This window comes from Panthera tigris, chromosome B4 (genome assembly GCF_018350195.1).
Source record: "Panthera tigris isolate Pti1 chromosome B4, P.tigris_Pti1_mat1.1, whole genome shotgun sequence".
Lineage (NCBI taxonomy): Eukaryota > Metazoa > Chordata > Mammalia > Carnivora > Felidae > Panthera > Panthera tigris.
Genome location: NC_056666.1, coordinates 49,327,505 through 49,347,648, shown reverse-complemented (window position 1 = coordinate 49,347,648; position 20,144 = coordinate 49,327,505). Strand labels below are relative to the sequence as shown.

Here is a 20,144-nt window from a genome sequence, read left to right as displayed (position 1 = left end):
AATGTTAAATTTCTTGTGTGTGATCATGATATTGCACTTATTTGGAGATTGTCTTATTCATAGGAGATACATGTTGAAGTATTTAGAAGTGAAGTATCATGATTTCTGCAACCTACTTTGAAATGATTCAGAAAAAAACATTGAGTGAGAGAGTGAAAGCAAGTAAGAAAAATGTTAACAGTTGGTAAACTTGGGTGAAACATATATAAAGGAGCATTGTACTACTTTTCCACTTTCCTATAGGTTTAAAACTTTTGAAAATATAAGATGGGAAAAATTAAACCAAATTAAACTATTCTTCAAATTCTTTATTTCATATGTCTGTTTCAGCAATATTGAAATACAGGGGTATCATACATACACTCACCCTTTTTATAGATTTAAAATATTAAATGTTGAATGAATGTTACAAATTATAATCTGAATTTATCACAAGGCACTTAAATAGGAAATCAAAAGACTTAAGAATTGTGTTAAAATTTCAGTACAAGCATAAGAATAAAGGATATTGGTCATGTTAATATTCAGGCTGTCTGCCCCATCTAAATTTCTCTGCTCCCCTCCCACTTAAAATCTAAAAACAAAAAAAAAAATCATCATAAATTGGAAGTACAGAATTCTTAGAAAATAACTGGATGATGAGTTGTAGGATTCTCCTTACAGGTACAATCTACTCTTTAGCAACCTGTAAGCCATTGAAAAAGTAACTCCATAGCCAAGAAAGAAAGCCAAAGCACGATTTGGCTGGGGAAGGGGTGTCAAATACGCGACTGTGTGGTAGATCCGTGCTCCAACAAAGAGTCTGAAGTGCAGGATGGCTGTAGAGAGATCTGGACCACTCAAGGAATACAGAAGGCCAATACCAAGAAATGGCACAATGTTTTCAAGGTCATTCAGGTGAGCTCTGTGGGAAATTAGCAAAACACTACTTTCAAAATCAGTAGACATATATTCATTTTTCCATTTCTTTTAAAACTAAACGGATTTTTTAAAATGCGTATTTATTTCATTTTTGTTTAAATTGCCTTGCCCTTTAACCATCTGGCTTTTATTTAACATATCATTATTTTTGTTTCTATCATTAGTGTATCTCAACATAATAATGAAGACACTTTGCACTTTCAGGAATATCAGTCTTAAAGCTCTTTTATATTATCCCAATAGAAGCAGTGACAGTGATACACACACAATAATGTCTCAGTGAATGCTTTGTTCATGCACTGGGGCCAGAAGGGAAGCCATCTAGTTCAACTCCTAGCCCATGCATCAGTCCCTTAGCAGAATCCCCAGTGAGTATCACCTAGACTTGATTAAGCACTCTGAGGGAAAGGGGATTCTCTGCCTTTGAAAGTAGTATATTCTAAACATCTCTCCTTTCCCTATATACCAAAGCCAAGCCTTCCTTCTTTTCCTTTTGAATGGTACCCTTTATTTCTCCAGCTGCTCTGATTACCTTGCAACTTTCCTTTTATCTTGTATTGAATGTATATATGGTCTCAAATTCTTTCCAGAACATGGTGAGATAGGATTAAATAAATACATATGTAAAATGTTTTCTAATCATCACTGATTTCTGTCTGCCCAAATGCAAGTAACTTACTTTAAGCCATTCATTTATCTTAACATTTCCAAGACATATTACTTTATGTTTTTAATTATGTCATCGATATCAATTTTTTCAGTATTGCATACTGAAAGCATACTTCATTTCACTTCATTTGTAGCCCCACTCAGTCCCTGACATTGGATTTACATGTGGAAATTTACATATTTCTATACTAATAGAAATAGCTTTACATGTGGAAGTAATGAAAAGAAAAAAAAGTCAAGGTTAAAAACGAAATGGGGAGATTCTGGAAAATCTTTATCTGCAAAGTATCTCCAATGGCGAATTGTTACTAGAAACTTTTTGGTGGGGTCGATAAAGTCTCAAAAATTACAACAGGAAACCCGACAGTCTTTCTTGGAGACGCTTTCTCCTGTCTCCACACTGAAAACCCAGTGTCTGATCACCAGGGGGCGCTGTGCACACATTCGCTGCATCTCTAAGGATACGGACTCCTTTCAGAACTAAGGTCAATGGTTATTCACAACCTGACTAGAAGATCAGCTTCAATAATGGCTTTCTAGAAGATCAGCTTCAATAATGGCTTTCTCCTCTGGAAGTACAATGGACATGGGGGGTGGGAATGGGAAGGGAAAGTGGGGAAGTCTCTAAAATCTCATAATAAAATATCTTTCATTAAGCTTTCACACATGACACTTGGATCTTCCCTTCAAACTTACTAATGCTATTGAGAGTCTAATTGTTATCACTTTCAAGTCCCGGGCAATGTTATGAGTATAGGGTCATGATTAGCATCATGGATGTGATTACCTTCTTAGTAACTCCACAAAGCATTACTCACCTTTTCTAAAGTTTATTCTTTTTCACCATAACACTTATAATTTTCTGATACAGTTTGAAATTTTCACATTGATTCTCTGTCCTGAAACTATTTTAGATCCACACGCTTGACACAGTCCATTTTTAAGACTGGCTGATTTACTCTGCAGGACTGCTAACTTAACAAATATATAACTAAGTGAAGCAGAGGCTAAAATTTTATTCATGCTATCTAGCACAGACTTCTTAGAAGAAAAACATTCTTGTTTAATAAATAACTTGGGATTGAATTTTTGCATAAGAAAAAAATGTGAATTTCATTTTGGTACTGGTAGAACAAGAGAATGCATGGGGCAAAAGCAGAGCCTGCAAAATGATGTCCTGCTGGGCATCATCCAAAGCAAAGAAGGTACAGTGCAACTTCCCAGGGAGAGGCCGCTGAAGGACACCGTCAGAGCTCTGTCTAACCTACAACTTGAAATGTTTGCGTTGCCGTAACGTGACTCAATTTAGTCAAGTCTATTTTAGCCACATTTCTTAAGTTGGTTTGTCGAGAGTTGAGGGAAGAGCCAAGTTTATGCTAGTCTCACAAAATGTAGACAACGGAAACATGCACAAATGTAGGGACCAGACTGACAGGGAATCTGCAGAAATCTTGGGAGAGGTTTCAGACTCTCACTAGGAATCAAAAATGTGATAATGTAAATATGATCTAGATCCTAAAGGGACTAGAGACTCTAACTGATACCTGAATTACAGAAGTAAATGTTTCTTATTTCAGTATCCATTTCACTCTTCATATTCACCAAACAGAAGTGGTGCCATCAGCTATACTCATGATGTTTCCTATCTTAACTATTCGCCACAAAACTAACTATCTGTATGTTTGAGTATGGTTGTGAAAACACTTCATTGTTTCTTTAATTTTATGTAAGTTTACTTATTCCTTGAAATGTGCCTAGAATTGCACCATGTGTGGATGAGCATTAGAAAATACTAGATGTGGGGCGCCTGGGTAGCTCAGTCGATTAAGCATCCGACTTCAGCTCAGGTCATGACCTTGTGGTTTGTGAGCCTCAGCCCTGTGTTAGGCTCTGTGCTGACAGCTCAGAGCCTGGAGCCTGCTTCAGATTCAGTATATCCCCCTCTCTGTCCCTTCCCTGCTCATGCTCTGTATCTCTCTCTCTCAAAAATAAATAAACATTAAAAAAAAGAGAAAAGAATACACTAAATGAGAAATTGATATATAACTTTGATGTTTCAGTGTTAGGACACGGTAATTAATAGATCAGTAATAGAATCCCAACAACAACAAAAATTCTGTGGGTGAAAAAGGGACAGCCAAGATGGTGACACAGGAGGCTCCTGAACTCCCTCCCTTCCACAGCCACATCAAATGTAGAGCTCCACACAAAGTAATTACATCTGAAAGAAATCCAGAAAACAACTGCGTGACTCCTAGACATTGAACAATACCCATCTTTAAGGCTGAGACACAGTCTTGCCATAAACCCTACCCCCAGCTTACTGTCACACAACTGAGAGGGAATTTCCAACTCCCAGCTTCTTCCTGAGGAGGAGTGGGTTTGGACTTCACATTTAGTGCCCAAACATTTAAGACTCTCACCCCAGGACAGAACCCCCAAAATATCTTGCTCTGAAAATTACTGAGGATTGCATCTCAAAGACCCACGAGACTTACAACAAATAAAATAGAGAAGTTAAGGGATGTACAAGACTTGTGTGTCAGCACAGAGGGAGCAGGCAAAATTGTCCATCTCCCAGTCTTTCTCTTAAAGGTCTGCAACTACATACTTTGAAATCTACTGCCTAAGCATCAGCACTCTTGTATCTAGGTTCAGTCTTTGATCCTTTGTAGAAACCAGGGAAGCCGGCGGATACCTCCCTGGCCTTCTCTCTCTAGCTTGATCCCAGTCACCACTATCTCCCTGGAAGGAGTTTATACACATGTATGCACCCCAACCTTTATGGCTGCAGTCCTAGGGAGGGGTCCCTGGGTCACCTGGCCCTGATCAGCACTAACAGTCATGAGTTAGTTAGTTAGATTTTATTCCCACAAAACATAGCAAACAAAGAATCAGTTCTCCACAAGCTCAAGCAGTCACTTCGGCTATCTGTCCACATGGCTATACGCAAGCCCAGCACAGATGGAGTTGACTAAAATGCCCAAACCCCAGTATCTCCTTAGAAGGGGCATAACTACATACTTTCCCAGCTGTTACTTAAATGTCCAGCTTCCAATTAGCTTATATTTAAATGTTGACTGTGATCCTCCCTTTGGAACACTTGACAAATCTTGACATACCTTGAACTATTGGGGGCCAGTAAAAACAAAGATGGCAGCTTGGACTGTCACGAAGGTCTGAGAGAAAACAGGGCTCAGGCTAGGATAATTAACAAGGTTCATTTCCTACATGAGACCACTCTGTCAAGACTGAGAGAAGTGGTTGTTTTATCTAATGCACAGAAACCAACACAGTGCCAAGGAAGACGAAAAAACAGAAGAATATGTTTCAAACCAAAGAACAAGATAAATCTACAGGAACAGATCTTAATGAAACAGAAATAACTAGATTTACTTAATACAGAGTTCAAAATAATGATCATAAGATGCTCAGTAAGGTCAGGAGAGAAATGCATGAACAAAGCTAGATTTACAACAGAAATAGAAAATATTAAAAAGTGCCTAAAAGAAAACACAGAGCAGAAGAATACAGTAACTGAATTTAAAAATTCAATAAAGTGGTTCATCAACAGACTAGATCAAGTAGAATAAAGGATCAGTAAACTTGAAGACATAGCAGTGGAATTCATCCAATTATAGGCACAAAAAGAAAAAAAATAATGAAAAAGTAAATATAGTTTATGGAACTTATGGAATATAATTAAAAACATTAATTTTATGTATGTATGTATGTATGTATGTATGTATGTATGTATGTATTATGGAGGTCCCAGAAGTAGAAGAGGGTGAAAAGGGGGCAGAAAGCTTAGCCCAAAAAATAATGGTTAACACCTTCCCTAACCTGGAGAAATAAACAGATATCCAGATACAGGAACCTCAGAAACTACAAAAAAATATGAATCCAAAGAGACCCACACTGAAACACATTATAAGTAAATTACCAAAAGTTAAAGACAGGAGAGACTCTTAAAACCAGCAAGAGAAAAGCAGGTTGTTTTATACAAAGGAACCCTATAAGACTATCAGAATATTTTTTACTAGAAACTACAAGGCAGAAGGGAGTGGATGATATATTCTACTGTTTTAAAAGAAAAAAAATAACAACAACAACAATAAAAAACCTGCCATCAGGAATCCTATACCTGACAAAGTTGTCCTTCAGATTGAAGAAGAGATAAGAGTTTTCCAAATAAAAGCTGAAAGTGTTCATCACCACTAAAGCAGCTAGAAATATTAAAGGGTGTTCTTTAAGCTGAAACAAAAGGACAGCAATTAGTAAGAAGAAAATGTATGAAAGTATAAAACTCATCAGCAAAAGCAAATATAATTAAATTCAAAATATACTAATGTAATGATGGTGGGTAAATCACATAACTCTAGTATAAAGACTAGAAGACAGTCACCTGGGTGGCTCAGTCGGTTAAGTGACCGACTTCAGCTCAGGTCATTATCTCATGGTCTGTAGGTTTGAGCCCCACGTCAGGCTCTGTGCTGACAGCTCAGAGCCTGGACCCTGCTTCGGATTCTGTGTCTCCCTCTCCCTCTTCCCCTCCCCTGCTCGTGCTCTGTCTCTCTCTCTCTCTCTCTCTTTCAAAATTAAACACTAAAAAAAAATTAAAAAAGAAAAGATTAAAAGACGAAAGTAGTATAAGTAACTATAACAAAAGATACAGAATGAATGGATAAAAAAAACAACAACAAGATAAAACTAGATGCTGCCTACAAAAGACTCATTTCTGCTTTAAGGACACATAGACTGAAAGTGAAGGGATGGAAAAAGATATTCCATGGAAATGGAACACAAAAGAAAGCAGGAATAGCTACACTTATATCAGACAAAACAGGCTTCAAGCTAAAGATTATAAGAGATAAAGAAAGCCATTATATAATGATGAAAGAGGTCAATTCATCCAGAGGATATAACATTAGTAAATATTTATACACCTATCATAGAAGCATCTAAATATATAAAGCAAATATTAACAGACCAAAAGGGAGAAATGAAAATATAGTAATAATAGTAGGGGATTTTAATACCCCACTTTCAACAATGGATAGATCATCCAGGGACACCTGGGTGGCTCAGTCGATTAAGCATCCGACTCTTGATTATTGGCTCAGGTCATGATCTCACAGTTTGTGGGTTTGAGCTCTGTGTCAGGCTCCTCACTATCAGCTTAAGATTCTGTCTCTCCCTCTCTCTCTGCCCCCCCAAAATAAATAAAATTTAAAAAATAACAATGGAAAGATTATCCAGACATAAAATCAATATGAAAACATTGGAGTTAAATTCTATACATAAGCTCAGATGAACCCAAAGACATTTTTTTAAACGTGCCACCCAACAACAACAGAATACACATTCTTCTCAAATACACATAGAACTTTCTCCAGGACAGATCATATGTTAGGCCAAAAAACAAGACTTAATAAATTTAAGAAGTATGAAATCATATCAAGCATCAATTCCAATCATAACTGTACTAAACTAGAAATCAATTACAAGAAAAAAAAAACTGGAAAATTCACAAATATGTGGAGATTAAACAACATACTACTAAACAACCAAAGGGTTAAAGAAATCAAGAGAAATAAAAAAATATCTTGAGACAAATGAAGATAAAACAGAAAACACTAAAACTTATGGGAAAAGCAAAAGCAGTTTGAAGAGGGAAGTTTGTGATGATAAATCCTACAGGAAGAAAAGGAAACATATCAAATAAACAACCTAACTTTACACCTCAAGAAACAAGAAAATGGCAAATAATCTAACCCCAAAGTTAGCAGAAGGAAATAACAAAAATCATAGTGGAAATAAATGGAATATAGCCTAAAAAGACAATAGAAAAGGTCAATGAAATGAAGAACTGGTTTTTTAAAAAGATAAAATAGATAAACCTTCAGATTTAACAAGAAAAAAATGAGGAAGGATGCAAATAAATAAAATTAGAATTGAAAGTAGAGACATTCCGGGGCGCCTGGGTGGCTAAGTCCAACTTCGGCTCAAGTCATGATCTCACGGTCCGTGAGTTCAAGCCCCACGTCGGGCTCTGTGCTGACAGCTCGGAGCCTGAAGTCTGCTTCAGATTCTGTGTCTCCCTCTTTCTCTGACCCTCCCCCATTCATGCTCTGTCTCTCTCTGTCTCAAAAATAAATAAATGTTAAAAAAAATTTTAAAAAAAGAAAGTAGAGACATTCCAACTGATACCAAAGACATACAAAGGAGACTAGTATGAACAATTAGACACCAACAAACTGGACAACAAACTTGAAGAAATGGACAAATTCCTGGAAACATACAACATACAAAGATGGAATCATGAAGAACTAGAAAATCTGAGTAGACCAATTACTAGTAATGAGACTGAATCAATAATCAAAACCTCCCAACGAAGAAACCCAGGGCCAGATGACTTCACTGGTTAATTCTACTGATCAGTTAAAGAAGAACTAATACCAATTCTTCTCAAACTCTTCCAAAACAGTAGAAGAGAACAGAATACTTCTAAACTCATTTGACAAGGCCAGCATTACCCTGATGCCAAAGCCAGATAAAGGCACTATAAGAAAAGAAAAACAGGTCAATATCCTGATGAACATAGATAGGAAAATCCTCAACAAAATACTAGCAAACCAAATACAACAGTTTAATTTAAAAAGATTTAAAAAATCATATACCATTATCAAATGAAATTTAATACAGAGATGCAAGAATGGTTCAACATCTATAAATCAACACCACATTAACAAAAAGAAGGATAAAAATCATATTGTCATCTCAAGAGATGCAGAAAAAGCATTTGACAAAATTCAAAATTTCTCATGATAGAGACTCTGAACAAATTGGACATAGAGGGAATATACTTCAACATAATGAAGTCCACATATGTCAATCCCATGGCTAATGTCATACATCATGAAAAGCTGAAAGTTTTTCCTCTAAGATCAGGAGTAAGATAAGGATGCCCACTCTCACCACTTTAATTCAGCACAGTGTGGAAGTCTTAGCCAGACTAATTAATCAAGAACAGAAAATAAAAATCCAAATTGGATTGACATATAGATCAAAGGAAAAGAAATAAATCAATGTATTTATAGTCAATTAATTTCCTATAACTAATTTTCTAGAAAACCCAGAAATAAACCCATGGTTTGCAGTCAATTAATTTTTGACAAAAGAGCCAATAATATACAAGAAGAAAGTACAGTTTCTTCAATAAACTGTGTTAGGAGAACTGGATATCCACATGCAAAAGAATGAAAACAGGACCCCACTTTATACTATACACAAAAATGAACTCAAAATAGATTGAAGACTTAAATGTAATACCTGAAGCCATAAAACTCCTGGAAGAAAACACAGAAGGTAAGCTCCTTGACATTGGTTTTGGCAATGATTTTTTTTTTTTTTTTGGATTTGATGCCAAAAGCAAAGACAACAAAACCAAAAAGAAACACATGGGTCTATATCAAACCAAAAAGCTTCTGTTCAGCAAAGGAAGCCATCATCAAAATGGAAAGACAATCTACGGAATAGGAGAAAATATTTGCAAATCACATATCTGATAGGTAGTTAATATCCAAAATATACAAAGAACTTATACAACTCCATAGCAATAATAATAATCCAATTGGTAAATGACAAAGGACCTGAATAGTCATTTTTGTCCAAAAAAGACATCCAAAACTATTGGCTGGCAATGGTTTTGATTAGCCTAACCTCTGTTAGGATGGCTATTATCAAAAAAGACAACAGATAACAAATGCTGGGGAGGATGTGGAAAAAAGGGAACACTGTTGGTGGGAATGCAAAAAAATAATATCCAAATATCCAAAAAAAGAAACCATTATTCCAAAGAGATATCTGCATTCCCATGTTCATTACAGCATTCCCAATAGCCAAGATACAGAAACACCCTAAGTGTCCCTCAACGGATGAGTGGATAAAGACAATGTGGCATATATATGCGATGGAAGATTATTCACCCTTGAAAAAGAAGTAAATCCTGTTATGTGCAACAACATGGATGAACCTGGAGGACACTATGCTAAATAAAATAAAGCAGACAGAGAAAGATAAATGTTGTATGGTATCAGTTATATAAGGAATCTAAAAGACAGGGAAAAGAAGTCAAACTCATAGAAACAGAGTAGAAAAGTGACTGCCAGATGCTTGGGGGAACTAAGAACAGGTTGGTGAAAAGGTACAAAATTTTAGTCATAAGATGAAGAAGGTCTGTGGATCTAAAGCATAACATGGTGGTTATAGTTAATAACACTGTACTGTGTAATTGAAATTTGCTAAGAGATTAGAACTTAAATGTTTTCATAAAAAAACAAAGAGGTTGGTAAATGTGGAGGTGATGGATGTGTTAATGAACACGTTGGGGATAAACCTTTCACAACATATATTGATGAAATCATGATGCTGTGCACTTCAAATGTCTTATAATTTTGTCAATTACAGTTCAGTAGAGGTGAAAAAAGTTTGAAATTTACATGACTTTATGGAAAGGATTAAGAAATATACACTTGGAACTAGAATTCAATGTGTTTTTTTTAAGTATATTAATTATATTAGGAACCTGTGTGAATGGTATCTTGGCTTATTGTTTTTCATTGTTTATTGAATTCTCAGTGCATTAAACATAATACCTACAAAGGACAGAGAGAAAGAAGGGCAAGATTTCCCATGTTCATATTTTGAGTCTTGTTTTTTCAATTTTTATTTATTTATTTTGAGAGAGAGCTAGAGAGTGAGTGTGTATGAGACGAGGAGGGGCAGAGAGAGAGAGAGAGAGAGAGAGAGAGAGAGAGAGAGAGAATCCCAAGCAGGCTCCATGCTGTCAGTGCAGAGCCTGACATGGGGCTTGATTCCATGAACCATGAAATCATGATCTGAGCCAAAATTGAGTCAGACACTAAACTGACTGAGTCACCCACCCACATTTTGAGTCTTATGCAAAAGTATCTTCAACCTTTCACACAAGCTGACACTCTCAACTCTAGAGAAAGATGACAAAACACAAGAATCTTCTATCCTCATTTTACCTCCTACCTGTAACTACTTTCGAAAAATCCCTACACAGAACAAAGTTATTAACCCCAACAAAGTAGGAAATTGGCAACATGTACAATTGCAGTGAGAGTTGGAGACTTCTACATCCCAATTTTCCATAATTATTATATGGACTATATAAGATGACTGCTTTTCCCTCTTCTTATGACCCTCAACATCTCACTGAGCTCCTTGACCAAAACTCTTTGATAAAATAGATAATTTCAGGAGGCAGTGTGTTTACCTTCGCACACGTTCCACTTTGTCATCTGTCCGAAGATATTTCTTGGCATTTTCTCCTTTGCCAAAGCCTGCACAGTCTTCTGGGTTGGCAAAAACCTATTCCAAATACCAAGGAATAAAAAACGTTGTTCAAATACCAAATAACAGGTGAGTATTCTACCTGATAAGTTATTTGGATTTTAACAAAAGAAATACAGGCATCCAGATTGGCCCTTAGAAAAAATTCAGAGCTCAAGCACGGGGAAGGGTCTATACTTTAAATCTGCATTTTTATTAACAGTCCAAAATTTTTTTAAAGAAAAGAATAAATAGGGACTTAAATAAAAACCAATGTATAAAAATAGCAAAAAGGAACCAAAAAGGGAAAAGAGAGCATAATTTTAAGTTATCATTGACTATTATTATGGTGAATTGGCATTTTTTTTTCATAGTGATGTTGATATAACTTCTCTCAAGGGTATTAACATTTCCAACTGACTGGTTCATAGGAAAGTCATAAGTTTACCAGCCAAGGATGTTAGAGAACAGGCAAGAAACATAAAAGAGTGAGGGGCAGGAAATGTATTTTGTACTTTGTTAGGATATGTGTATCTCTTTTCTTATGCTGAATTAACACTTTGGGTTGAATAATATAGTGAAATATAAGAAGTTGAATTGCATTCCTATAAAGGACATGTTCTACGGCATATATTCATTTATTTCTTCCTGCAATGATTATGCTCTTTGATATGATTTCCCCATCCCTTGAAACTTGAAAAATGCATTTAGGAAATATTTAAGTATGCTCCACTGCTTAATAATTCAAAGCAAAGAAAAACATGAACTACAAAATTAGCCTAATTTACACTTAGAAATCCATAAATATTATAATATTTTTCTTAATATGATATAAACATTTATCTCAGATTAAGATGTTGAAGAGAACTGATGAGAAAGGACATGATACAGGATCAGCTCTTGAAGTCAGCTCTGTCTGGCACACACTAGATGTTCAATAAACATGTTTCAAACAAGTAAACAAATGTATTACAATGGCAAGTGCATGAGATTTGAGTTTAAAGCAGTCTGAATTAGAATCTCAGCATCACCCTTTATTGGTGCATAACGTCTCTGATCTTCAGTTCCTCAACTGTAAAATGGGGGGGCTAACCCTCATTTCCCGTGATAATATGAACGATGATGTAAAATGATCCTGTGATTTCACACATACCAAGAGCACCACACGGCTACATATCATTGGTATTCCACAAATCTGAGTTCCTTTCTCTTTTCCTTATAAGACAGGGAACATTTCTGCTATGCTGTGTGCCATGTTTCTAGAGGACACTGTGGAGCTGGTGGTAGGCAACTACCTTACTGCTTGCTGCTCTAACACCTGGACCTATTAGAGCCTTAAACATGTCTGTGTATGCCCGCGTTAAAATGTAAATGTCCTCGGGAAGGAATTATACCTCAAGACAGTAACAGGGAAATATCTTAAGGATGGCTGTGAGCTCTAGACAAAAGCAAGTCTCTGGACAAAAACTCAGGACAGGCACTCCTAGAGAAATAGGTGTTTCCAGGAAGTAGTTGCTGACGAGGGACGACACCAATGAAAATAGTTTCTCTGTCAAGGTAGCTTTGCTCTACCCCCCTTACTGTGTTAGAAACCCTGCTTGAGTACAGGATATATGTTCCAAAATCTTTCTAATACCTTCCCCAACCCTCCATTTTAGGAAAAAATCACATTCTTATAATGCTGGGCAGAAATAGCATCTACTTAAGAAGTTGGAACTACACAAAATTCAAATGTCTTGTCCCAGTCATAAAAGACTCTATTGATAATCATAAGAACTTAATTCTGTCCCCAAAGGTATATCCTTCACCTGTCATAGAACTGAAGACACCAGTTAACTGTCTGGAAAATGACTATTTTCTAAACTCTAGCAGGCAAAATTAACTCCAAAATTATAGAACGTTTCCTTGAAAACTTTGATACTACAGGAATCTCATATACTAATATGAGGAACATACAGGAATCTCAGGAATCTCATACACTAAGAAGCATGGAATCTGCTTACAGAATACAGGAATCTCATATACTAAGCAGCATGACAAAAGGTAAAAGCCACAATGAAAACAACCACTTAGTAGTTTCCAGGAGAAAGTGCCTGTTCCATAAATATATCAGATGCATCTGTACCAAATGACTGCATAATGCATTTGCAATATTAAACAACGTGCCATTGGGCTTTACCAAAAAAAAAAAAAAAAAAAAAAAGTAAATTAAGAAAATTGTTTTCCCAAATTTCAAGTCTTAAAGGAAAATATCGCCCCTAAATGTCTTACCTTTCTTGTCAATCTAAAGAATGCAGTTGCAGTACTCATAAACATCATTTTTGAAAGAATAATCGTTGTATAGGAAGCAAAGGCCATGAATACTTCATTTTCCATAAGTTCAGTGAGGTCAACCATTTTTTCAATTTTGGTCTGGAATCTTAAAAATATTTTAGACAAGATAGGAAAAGCAGACATAAATACCCCAAATAACTTGATAGTCACATAATGTACTTACATTGCAGCATTAACTATATTGTTCTTAAAAAAGGATCTTGGGTTTATTCACAGAAGAAATCATCTTTTTTTCAATTTCAAAATAAATAGTATCAGGTTGTTTTCTAGTTCTATAACATTAAGCTTGAAGATATCAAACAGGCATGGAGCGAAAATGAAAATGTAGGGGTATGAGAAGCAAAGATAAATGGGCAAAATTCTATAGAGACTAAAATCATATTTTTGCATCAAACTGCAAGCTGGACCCAAAAGACCAGAGTTCATGGACTGATCTCATTAGAAACATCAAATTATGTACATAGTAGCACCATTAATGTTTGATTGGGAATGCCTAAATTCTAATACACGTCCTGCTTTAGAAACCCAGCTTATAGCTTTTTGCCATTTCAATAGTGTTTAGGATCCCAGGCTACAAGATTTGAATTCCAGTCCCACCATTTGGTTAACTTTGGTTCAGAGATTCGACCTCTCTGAAACGAAATTCTTCATTTATAAGATAGCAATAGTAACGGTTCCTAACTTACTGGTTTGTTGCCAGGATTTAATTGAGATAGCATGTGGAATAAATTTATACTTAGCACAGCACCTGGCCCATGGAACACCCTCAGTAAGGTTTATTATATTATGATCATCATTATCAGCATGATTATGGTCATCATCAGTACCAACACAAGTGAAGAAGGGGAAGCAGGATATTAGAAACAAAATGCTAGGCAAATGCAAAGTAAGGAATTGGCATTGATGGTACTTTCATAGAAGGAATAAGGGAAGAAAGATTATCTTTAATATTTTAAATTTAATTTAATTTATTCTATTTTATTTTATTTTTGAGGAAGAGAGCAAGCACACGAGTGAGGAGGGGCAGAGAAAGAAGGGGACAGAGGATCCTTAATGACAGCAGGGAGCATGACTTGGGGCTTGAACTCATGAACCATGAGATCATGACCTGAGCCAAAGCCAGACGTTCAATTGACTGAGCCACCAGATGCCCCAGGAAGATTATCTTTATATAAGCCTTCAGGTTACTTCACATTGCAATGAATGTTACTATCTGTCTGGAGTTGGAAGTATAATTGGGAATGTACTCAGAAGGAAAGCTAAGATAGACCAGTGATACTGAAGTCAAAGTGGGTAGGGATTAAGTAAAGCTTCAAATTTAAATTTCCTACCCTGTCTGGTAGCCATTCTCTTTAATGTCCTCTCATTCTATGATCAGCCCTGCTATCTGCTTCTTCTATCTTGTCCACATAAACACACATCTTTTCTCATATCCACCCTTGGCATGTAGTACTGTCTCTTATACGCAATGTCCACTCCTGCCTTTAAAACTCAACCCCTGAATGCCACCTTACTAGAGTGACATCTATCAAATTCTGATCATTCTATCCATCTGCCAATAATCTATAAATTTATATATCTTCTTATACTGTGTTACTGGTCATCCTGTGTCTACGCATTGCTGTTAGTGTGATCGAAACAACATACATATACGCTTAATTTTGTAAGAGCTCACTAGGTGTCCAATTCTGTCATGTACTTTATATGCATTATTTAATCTTTGTAACCATACCATTACAGTCCTTATATCTATATCCATTTCATAGATGAAGCAAATGTGACTCCAAGATGTTAAGCAGCCAAGTTAGGACGCAAACCCATGCCTATGACTTCATATCTTGTACACTAACTACACTGTACTATCTTCTTCAAGAGACTGCAAACTGCTGGGGTGCCTGGGTGGCTCAGTCAGTTAAGCACCCAACTTCAGCTCAGGTCATGATCTTGCAGTTCACGAGTTTGAGCCCCGCGTGGGGCTCTGTGCTGACAGCTCAGAACCCGAAGCCTGCTTGGGATTCTCTCTCTCTGCCCCTCCTCTGCTCACACTCTGTCTATCTCTCTCAAAAATTAAAAAAAGAGAGAGAGAGAGAGACTGCAAACTGTTTAATTCTCATTCAACTAACATTGATTGAATGCCTGCTCTGTGGCCAGCTGGCACATCTTACATCTGTTATCTTGTTTCCTCTTCCAATGACGCCACAGGGTAGGTACTATTATTCCCATTTTTCAGATAAAGAAACCAAAGCTTCTCAAGTAACCCCTGTTTTACAAGGTAGGCTGAAAATGTACTTTGGATTTAAGCAAACAGAAACTATATGTCCCCATTTAAAAAACAAAAACAAATACATACAATAAACTAATCCACCTCCACAGGTCAGTAGTCTTGAAAGCACAGAATGTTATATAAGCTCTCAGTGCAAGACAATACTTTTAGTGCCATTTAACGTATCTGATCTTGTTCCACTAGTGGGGGCAGGGGTGGGGAGGAAGTCATGAATAAACTGCACTATCCCTCAGAGTTCATGTAATTAGCTTAATAAGGGATCCCTAAGCCTCTGGACAGAGATCTGAAGAAACATAGCAGGAATGTTAATTTAAAAAAATTGAGAAAAGTTTATCAAGTAGGAATTTTTGTTATTTAACAATAATTTTACATCTAAAACAGTTTCTGTAGGTCTCTACGAATGTTTGCAGAATGAAATTTATTTAGCAGTGGAATGCCCAGAGAATGGTCTTCCCTTTGAGAAAATTGGTATTGAAAAAGTAGAGGGGTGCCTGGGTGGCTCAGTTAAGCATCCGACTTCGGCTCAGGTCATAATCCCACAGCTCGTGGGTCCGAGTCCCTCATCCAGCTCCGTGCTGACAGCTCAGAGCATGGAGCCTGCTTCAGATTCTGTGTCTCCCTCTCTCTCTGCCCCTCCCCAGCTCGCACTCTGTCTCTCTCAAAAATAAATAAACATGAAAAAAAAATTTTTTTAAGAAAAAGTAGAGAGAAAGTGGAAGCTTTCCAGAACAGCTGGTGGTAAAAGCACACAAAGATGTCAGCAGTTGGAGGAAAAGGGCAATGAGAGGTTTTTTTTCTTTAAATGTGAACAACACATTGAAAGTGCACCTCACACAAAGTTTTTCCAACACGGAGAATGTGGCTGAACTCCTCAGGTCTGTGGTTTGGGGAAATGGGCCAATGCCAAGCTTCTGATTTCATACCACAAACCACCTCTCAGAGACCTGAGGGCCAGGTGAGGAATAATGAAGGTAAGACATTAAGAGATAGAGAAGTGATCCATGGCATGGAATAAAATGACGCCGGACTAGACTTTTTTTCAAAGCTGATTTGTCAGTAAGTTGCCTTGAGCCCACGTCATGGCTGGACACTGTAGTCAAAATGCAATTACTGAAAGCTTTTTACTAGAAAAGGTTGCCAGGAGGGAGGAGAGCAATATAGTAGTACTAATAATTAAAAGAGTAAAATGTTAGGTGTTTTGAGTATTCTAGGAGTGAGGTACAAATCCAAGTTGGTTATGAATTATGGAAAATAAAATATTACGGGGCGCCTGGGTGCTTTAGTTGGTAAAGCCTCTGACTCTTGATTTCGGATCAAGTCATTATGTCACAGCTTATGGGATTAGGCCCCACATCGGGGTCTGCATTGTCAGTGCAGGCCCTGCTTGGGATTCTCTCTCTCCTTCCCTCTGTCCCTTCCCCACTCTCTATCTCAAAATAAATAAATAAACATTAAAAAAAGAAAATAAAATATTACAATGATGTCATATTTGTATAGTGTACTGTTCCTTTCATTGTCCATCATGGGTCAGCACAGCAGAGAATACCTCCATCATTTTTGCCAGAGAGTAGGGCTCGGTCCCCTAAGGTAGAGGTGACTGCTTCTCCTCTGAAGGGACAAGGAGAAGAGTGTTGAGCACACAGAGACTCTGGAACTGGACTAGAGTCCAGGTGAATTAGATTCTGCCACTTACTGGTGGGGATTTAACTTCTCGGGGACTTACTTACCTCTCCTGTATAATGAGGTTAATACTTGTGAGTGTCAAATGAGTAAAGTCTGAAGATCTTGGAAAAGTACTCGGACCTGGTAAGTGCTATATAAGCATTTGGTAAATAAGTTCCTACTTTGGCACTGTCCTAAGCACTGAGGAGATCATTTTAGAGTTTTCAAAAAGCTTTTACATGATGTCACTTGATCTAGAAAACTCTAAGGTAGTTGGAGCAAGTCATATTTGTCTCTGCCTTTAAGGTATAAGGAAACCGAGGCCTGGAGAGGTAGAGTGAGTAATCTGACCCAAATTCACAGTAGAGGGACCAAGACTAGAATCCAGTTTTCTTAAGTGTTCAGCTCATCATGGGCTATCCACCATCACGGCTAAGAATTCTAGACTACTTTGGTTTTCTGGGAGTCTTTTTCTGCCCAATCTCATCTTCCTACCTTGCCGTCCCCACCCAACACCATGCCTACCCCCATTGTATCTATTACAGTTGAGTCTATCTCTCAACTATGGACTATTCCTCTTGTCTTTACAGGCTCTTGGCCAAAAGGACAAAGTTCTTATTTATGGTGGCCTTGCAACATCAATATTGCGAAACACACAAAAAATCTGGGCACACATCTCCGGAGCCATGACTCCGCAACTTTTCACCTTCTAAAACAAATAGAACGCTACCACAAGATAAAGAAAAAAGATAATTCAATGGCCTTTTTGCTGGTTATCAATTCTAGAATTTCTGGACCGCTTGAGGCGACTGCAGCCCTGGCCTCCTATATTTCAGAACCCAGGTGCCGGGAGGAAAACGCTGAGGGATCTGGGTGGATGTGGGGTAAGGCTGTTCTCAGGGGCCAGTGCTGACCTCCCTTCCCAGCCTCAGTGACTAATAAAGTCCGCTCTCAAACAAACCCTTAGAAAAACTACTTGTCCACCACAGAGCAATATTCAAATTTGGACTATTTGTCGTTTTAAAAAATGACCAAAGATGGTCAACGAACACACATAGTCCTCTTATTTTGGAAACAGCACAGGACCACAAACCCTATTATAATCTACCCTAACTCCCAGGGCAGAAAGCCGCCAGGGGATGCAAAAGGTGTGTGTAGCTTGGTTCTAAGGCCCTAAGAACTCTAGTCTTACATGGCTGAAAGGCTGTAACCTGAGGGTCTGGGGGAATTTTCCATCTGCCGTACAACAATGCTTGATTACAACCCACTTGGCATTCCCTTGGAGAGAAAACAGGCAGAAGGCAAAGGAGAAAATAAGAGTGCCCAGACTACCAAGAGGCCTTGGGACTATTTCAAAGGAAACAAAGAGATGGGAGATTTACATGCACCCTTCTCTCCACTGCCCCAGTCCAGTGACAGCAATACTGTCTGAGGCCTCAACTCCCAAATCAGAGTTTCCCACAGCTTCTGCCTCTGGACTGGGGAGCTAGCTACAACATTACAAAGTTTAACCTATGTCCTCCTGCACTTTGCGGCTGCTGTGGCCGTTGTGGTTATCTCATTATCATTAGACTTGCTGGTGTTTTTCTTGCCTGTGAAAGTGAACCACGAGGATCAAGTTTTTCCTGTATTTCCGGAGGTGGGAAAGCCAACTTGGCCCAGGGCTGCAGGAATTCACACTCTCAGGGTGAACAGACGTTGCTTCAACGGTAGCACCTTCACATATAACTACAACTTGCACCTACTTTTCATTCTCCCTAAATTCCAGGGGGCCCATTCAAAGTGGACGTTCCTCTGGCTTGAGAAGAAAACATGAGTAACTCACCACTGAAACTCAAGACTGACTCAAGTTTCTTTCCCGGAGTTTGACAAAGGGGAAAACTTACCTACAAGGGAGGAGGGGCTCAGCTCCCTTTCGGAGGTGACAGATTGAAAAGCCAGCGCGTAGCAGCTAAATGGAGCAAAGGAGTTTCACGCGGGCAAAGACCACTGCAGCCCACACCCGCCTCCTGCAAGGCTACTGCCCGCCCACCACCCTCTCAGTGCCCTCTCCTTCCGCATCTCCTGCCCGGCACGTACAGTGAATCCGAGTAGGAATCCAGCCACAAACCTGTCCCCAGCGGGCGTGTCGCGCTGCCACCTCGGGGCGTTCACAGCGCGGGCAGACGGGACAGCAGGCAGGCGCCCTACCCACTCTGCTAATTTCCTGGTACTCGCGCTGCAGCTCCAGAAGCAGGACTCCCAGCCCTGCGAAGCACCTCCCCCAAGTCACCCGATTGTAGTGCGAGGGAGGAACCGCGGCCCATGCGTTCCCCGCTGGGACCTCCTCCGCTGCGCTCGGGTCGAAGCCCTGCCCTCCCCCCGCCCCCCCCCCCCCCCGGTGTCCCCTATTCGGGGGTGGGGGTGGGGGTGTGAGCGGTTAGTATAGGACCTTGGTCTCCTCGGACCTTTCCAATGTGGGAGTGGAAAGCAAGGAAAATGCAGGTGAGTCCTAGTTAGCTGAAAACAGTTTTTAAAGGTTTTACTGTAGCGTTTTTGAAAGCTTAAAGCTTTATAGAAGATTTAAATCTCTGGGGGAGAAAACAAAACCTGATTAGAAATCATTGATAAAATTGCCTTCTAGTGAACTTCGCTTTGCCTGAGCACGTGGCAGGCAAAAGCTGGCAGGGACACCATATAACATTTAGTAAAGAGCACCTATAGTCTTCCAAATCTGGGATCCCAAGCAACTTGCTTCCTCACTCTGTCCCCTCTTGTTCAGGGTCCAAACTGGATTTAGAGGAGATTATATTGGATCAGTTGATTACACAATCAGCTTAGTACGGTTTTTCAGGGACATTTAGGGAGTATTTTAGGGAGGCATGGTTATTCTAACGTCAATATCTAGATTAGGGATATTTCCAAGCTTCCTAGT

At 38.4% G+C, this 20,144-nt stretch overlaps 1 protein-coding gene across 3 annotated transcripts; it reads right to left on the bottom strand.

Annotated features, from left to right (window-relative positions):
- Nucleotides 1–287: 287 nt before the first annotated feature.
- MGST1 (microsomal glutathione S-transferase 1) lies at nt 288–19,538 on the bottom strand. Of its 3 annotated transcripts, none has more exons than XM_007082743.3 (4): nt 19,341–19,538; nt 13,222–13,369; nt 10,895–10,989; nt 288–904 (listed from the first exon to the last, which is right to left on the bottom strand). In XM_007082743.3, exons 2-4 carry the CDS (start codon nt 13,345–13,347, stop codon nt 658–660), a joined length of 468 nt encoding a protein of 155 aa, XP_007082805.1. In that variant the 5' UTR covers nt 13,348–13,369; nt 19,341–19,538; the 3' UTR covers nt 288–657. The 3 variants fall into 3 exon arrangements, with proteins under 3 accessions (XP_007082805.1, XP_007082801.1, XP_007082806.1); XM_007082739.3 differs by having other exon boundaries at nt 19,310–19,537; XM_007082744.3 differs by lacking the exon at nt 19,341–19,538 and adding an exon at nt 19,117–19,303.
- Nucleotides 19,539–20,144: the final 606 nt, after the last annotated feature.

Bases quoted from the DNA above. Each gene is read 5' to 3' on its own strand.
- MGST1 (XM_007082743.3), bottom strand. From the start codon at position 13,347: ATGGTTGACCTCACTGAACTTATGGAAAATGAAGTATTCATGGCCTTT. The intron at 10,990-13,221 runs GTAAGACATTTA...TATTTGGAATAG, and splicing joins TCTTTAGATTGACAAGAAAG to GTTTTTGCCAACCCAGAAGA. The intron at 905-10,894 runs GTAAACACACTG...AATTTCCCACAG, and splicing joins AAAGTGGAACGTGTGCGAAG to AGCTCACCTGAATGACCTTG.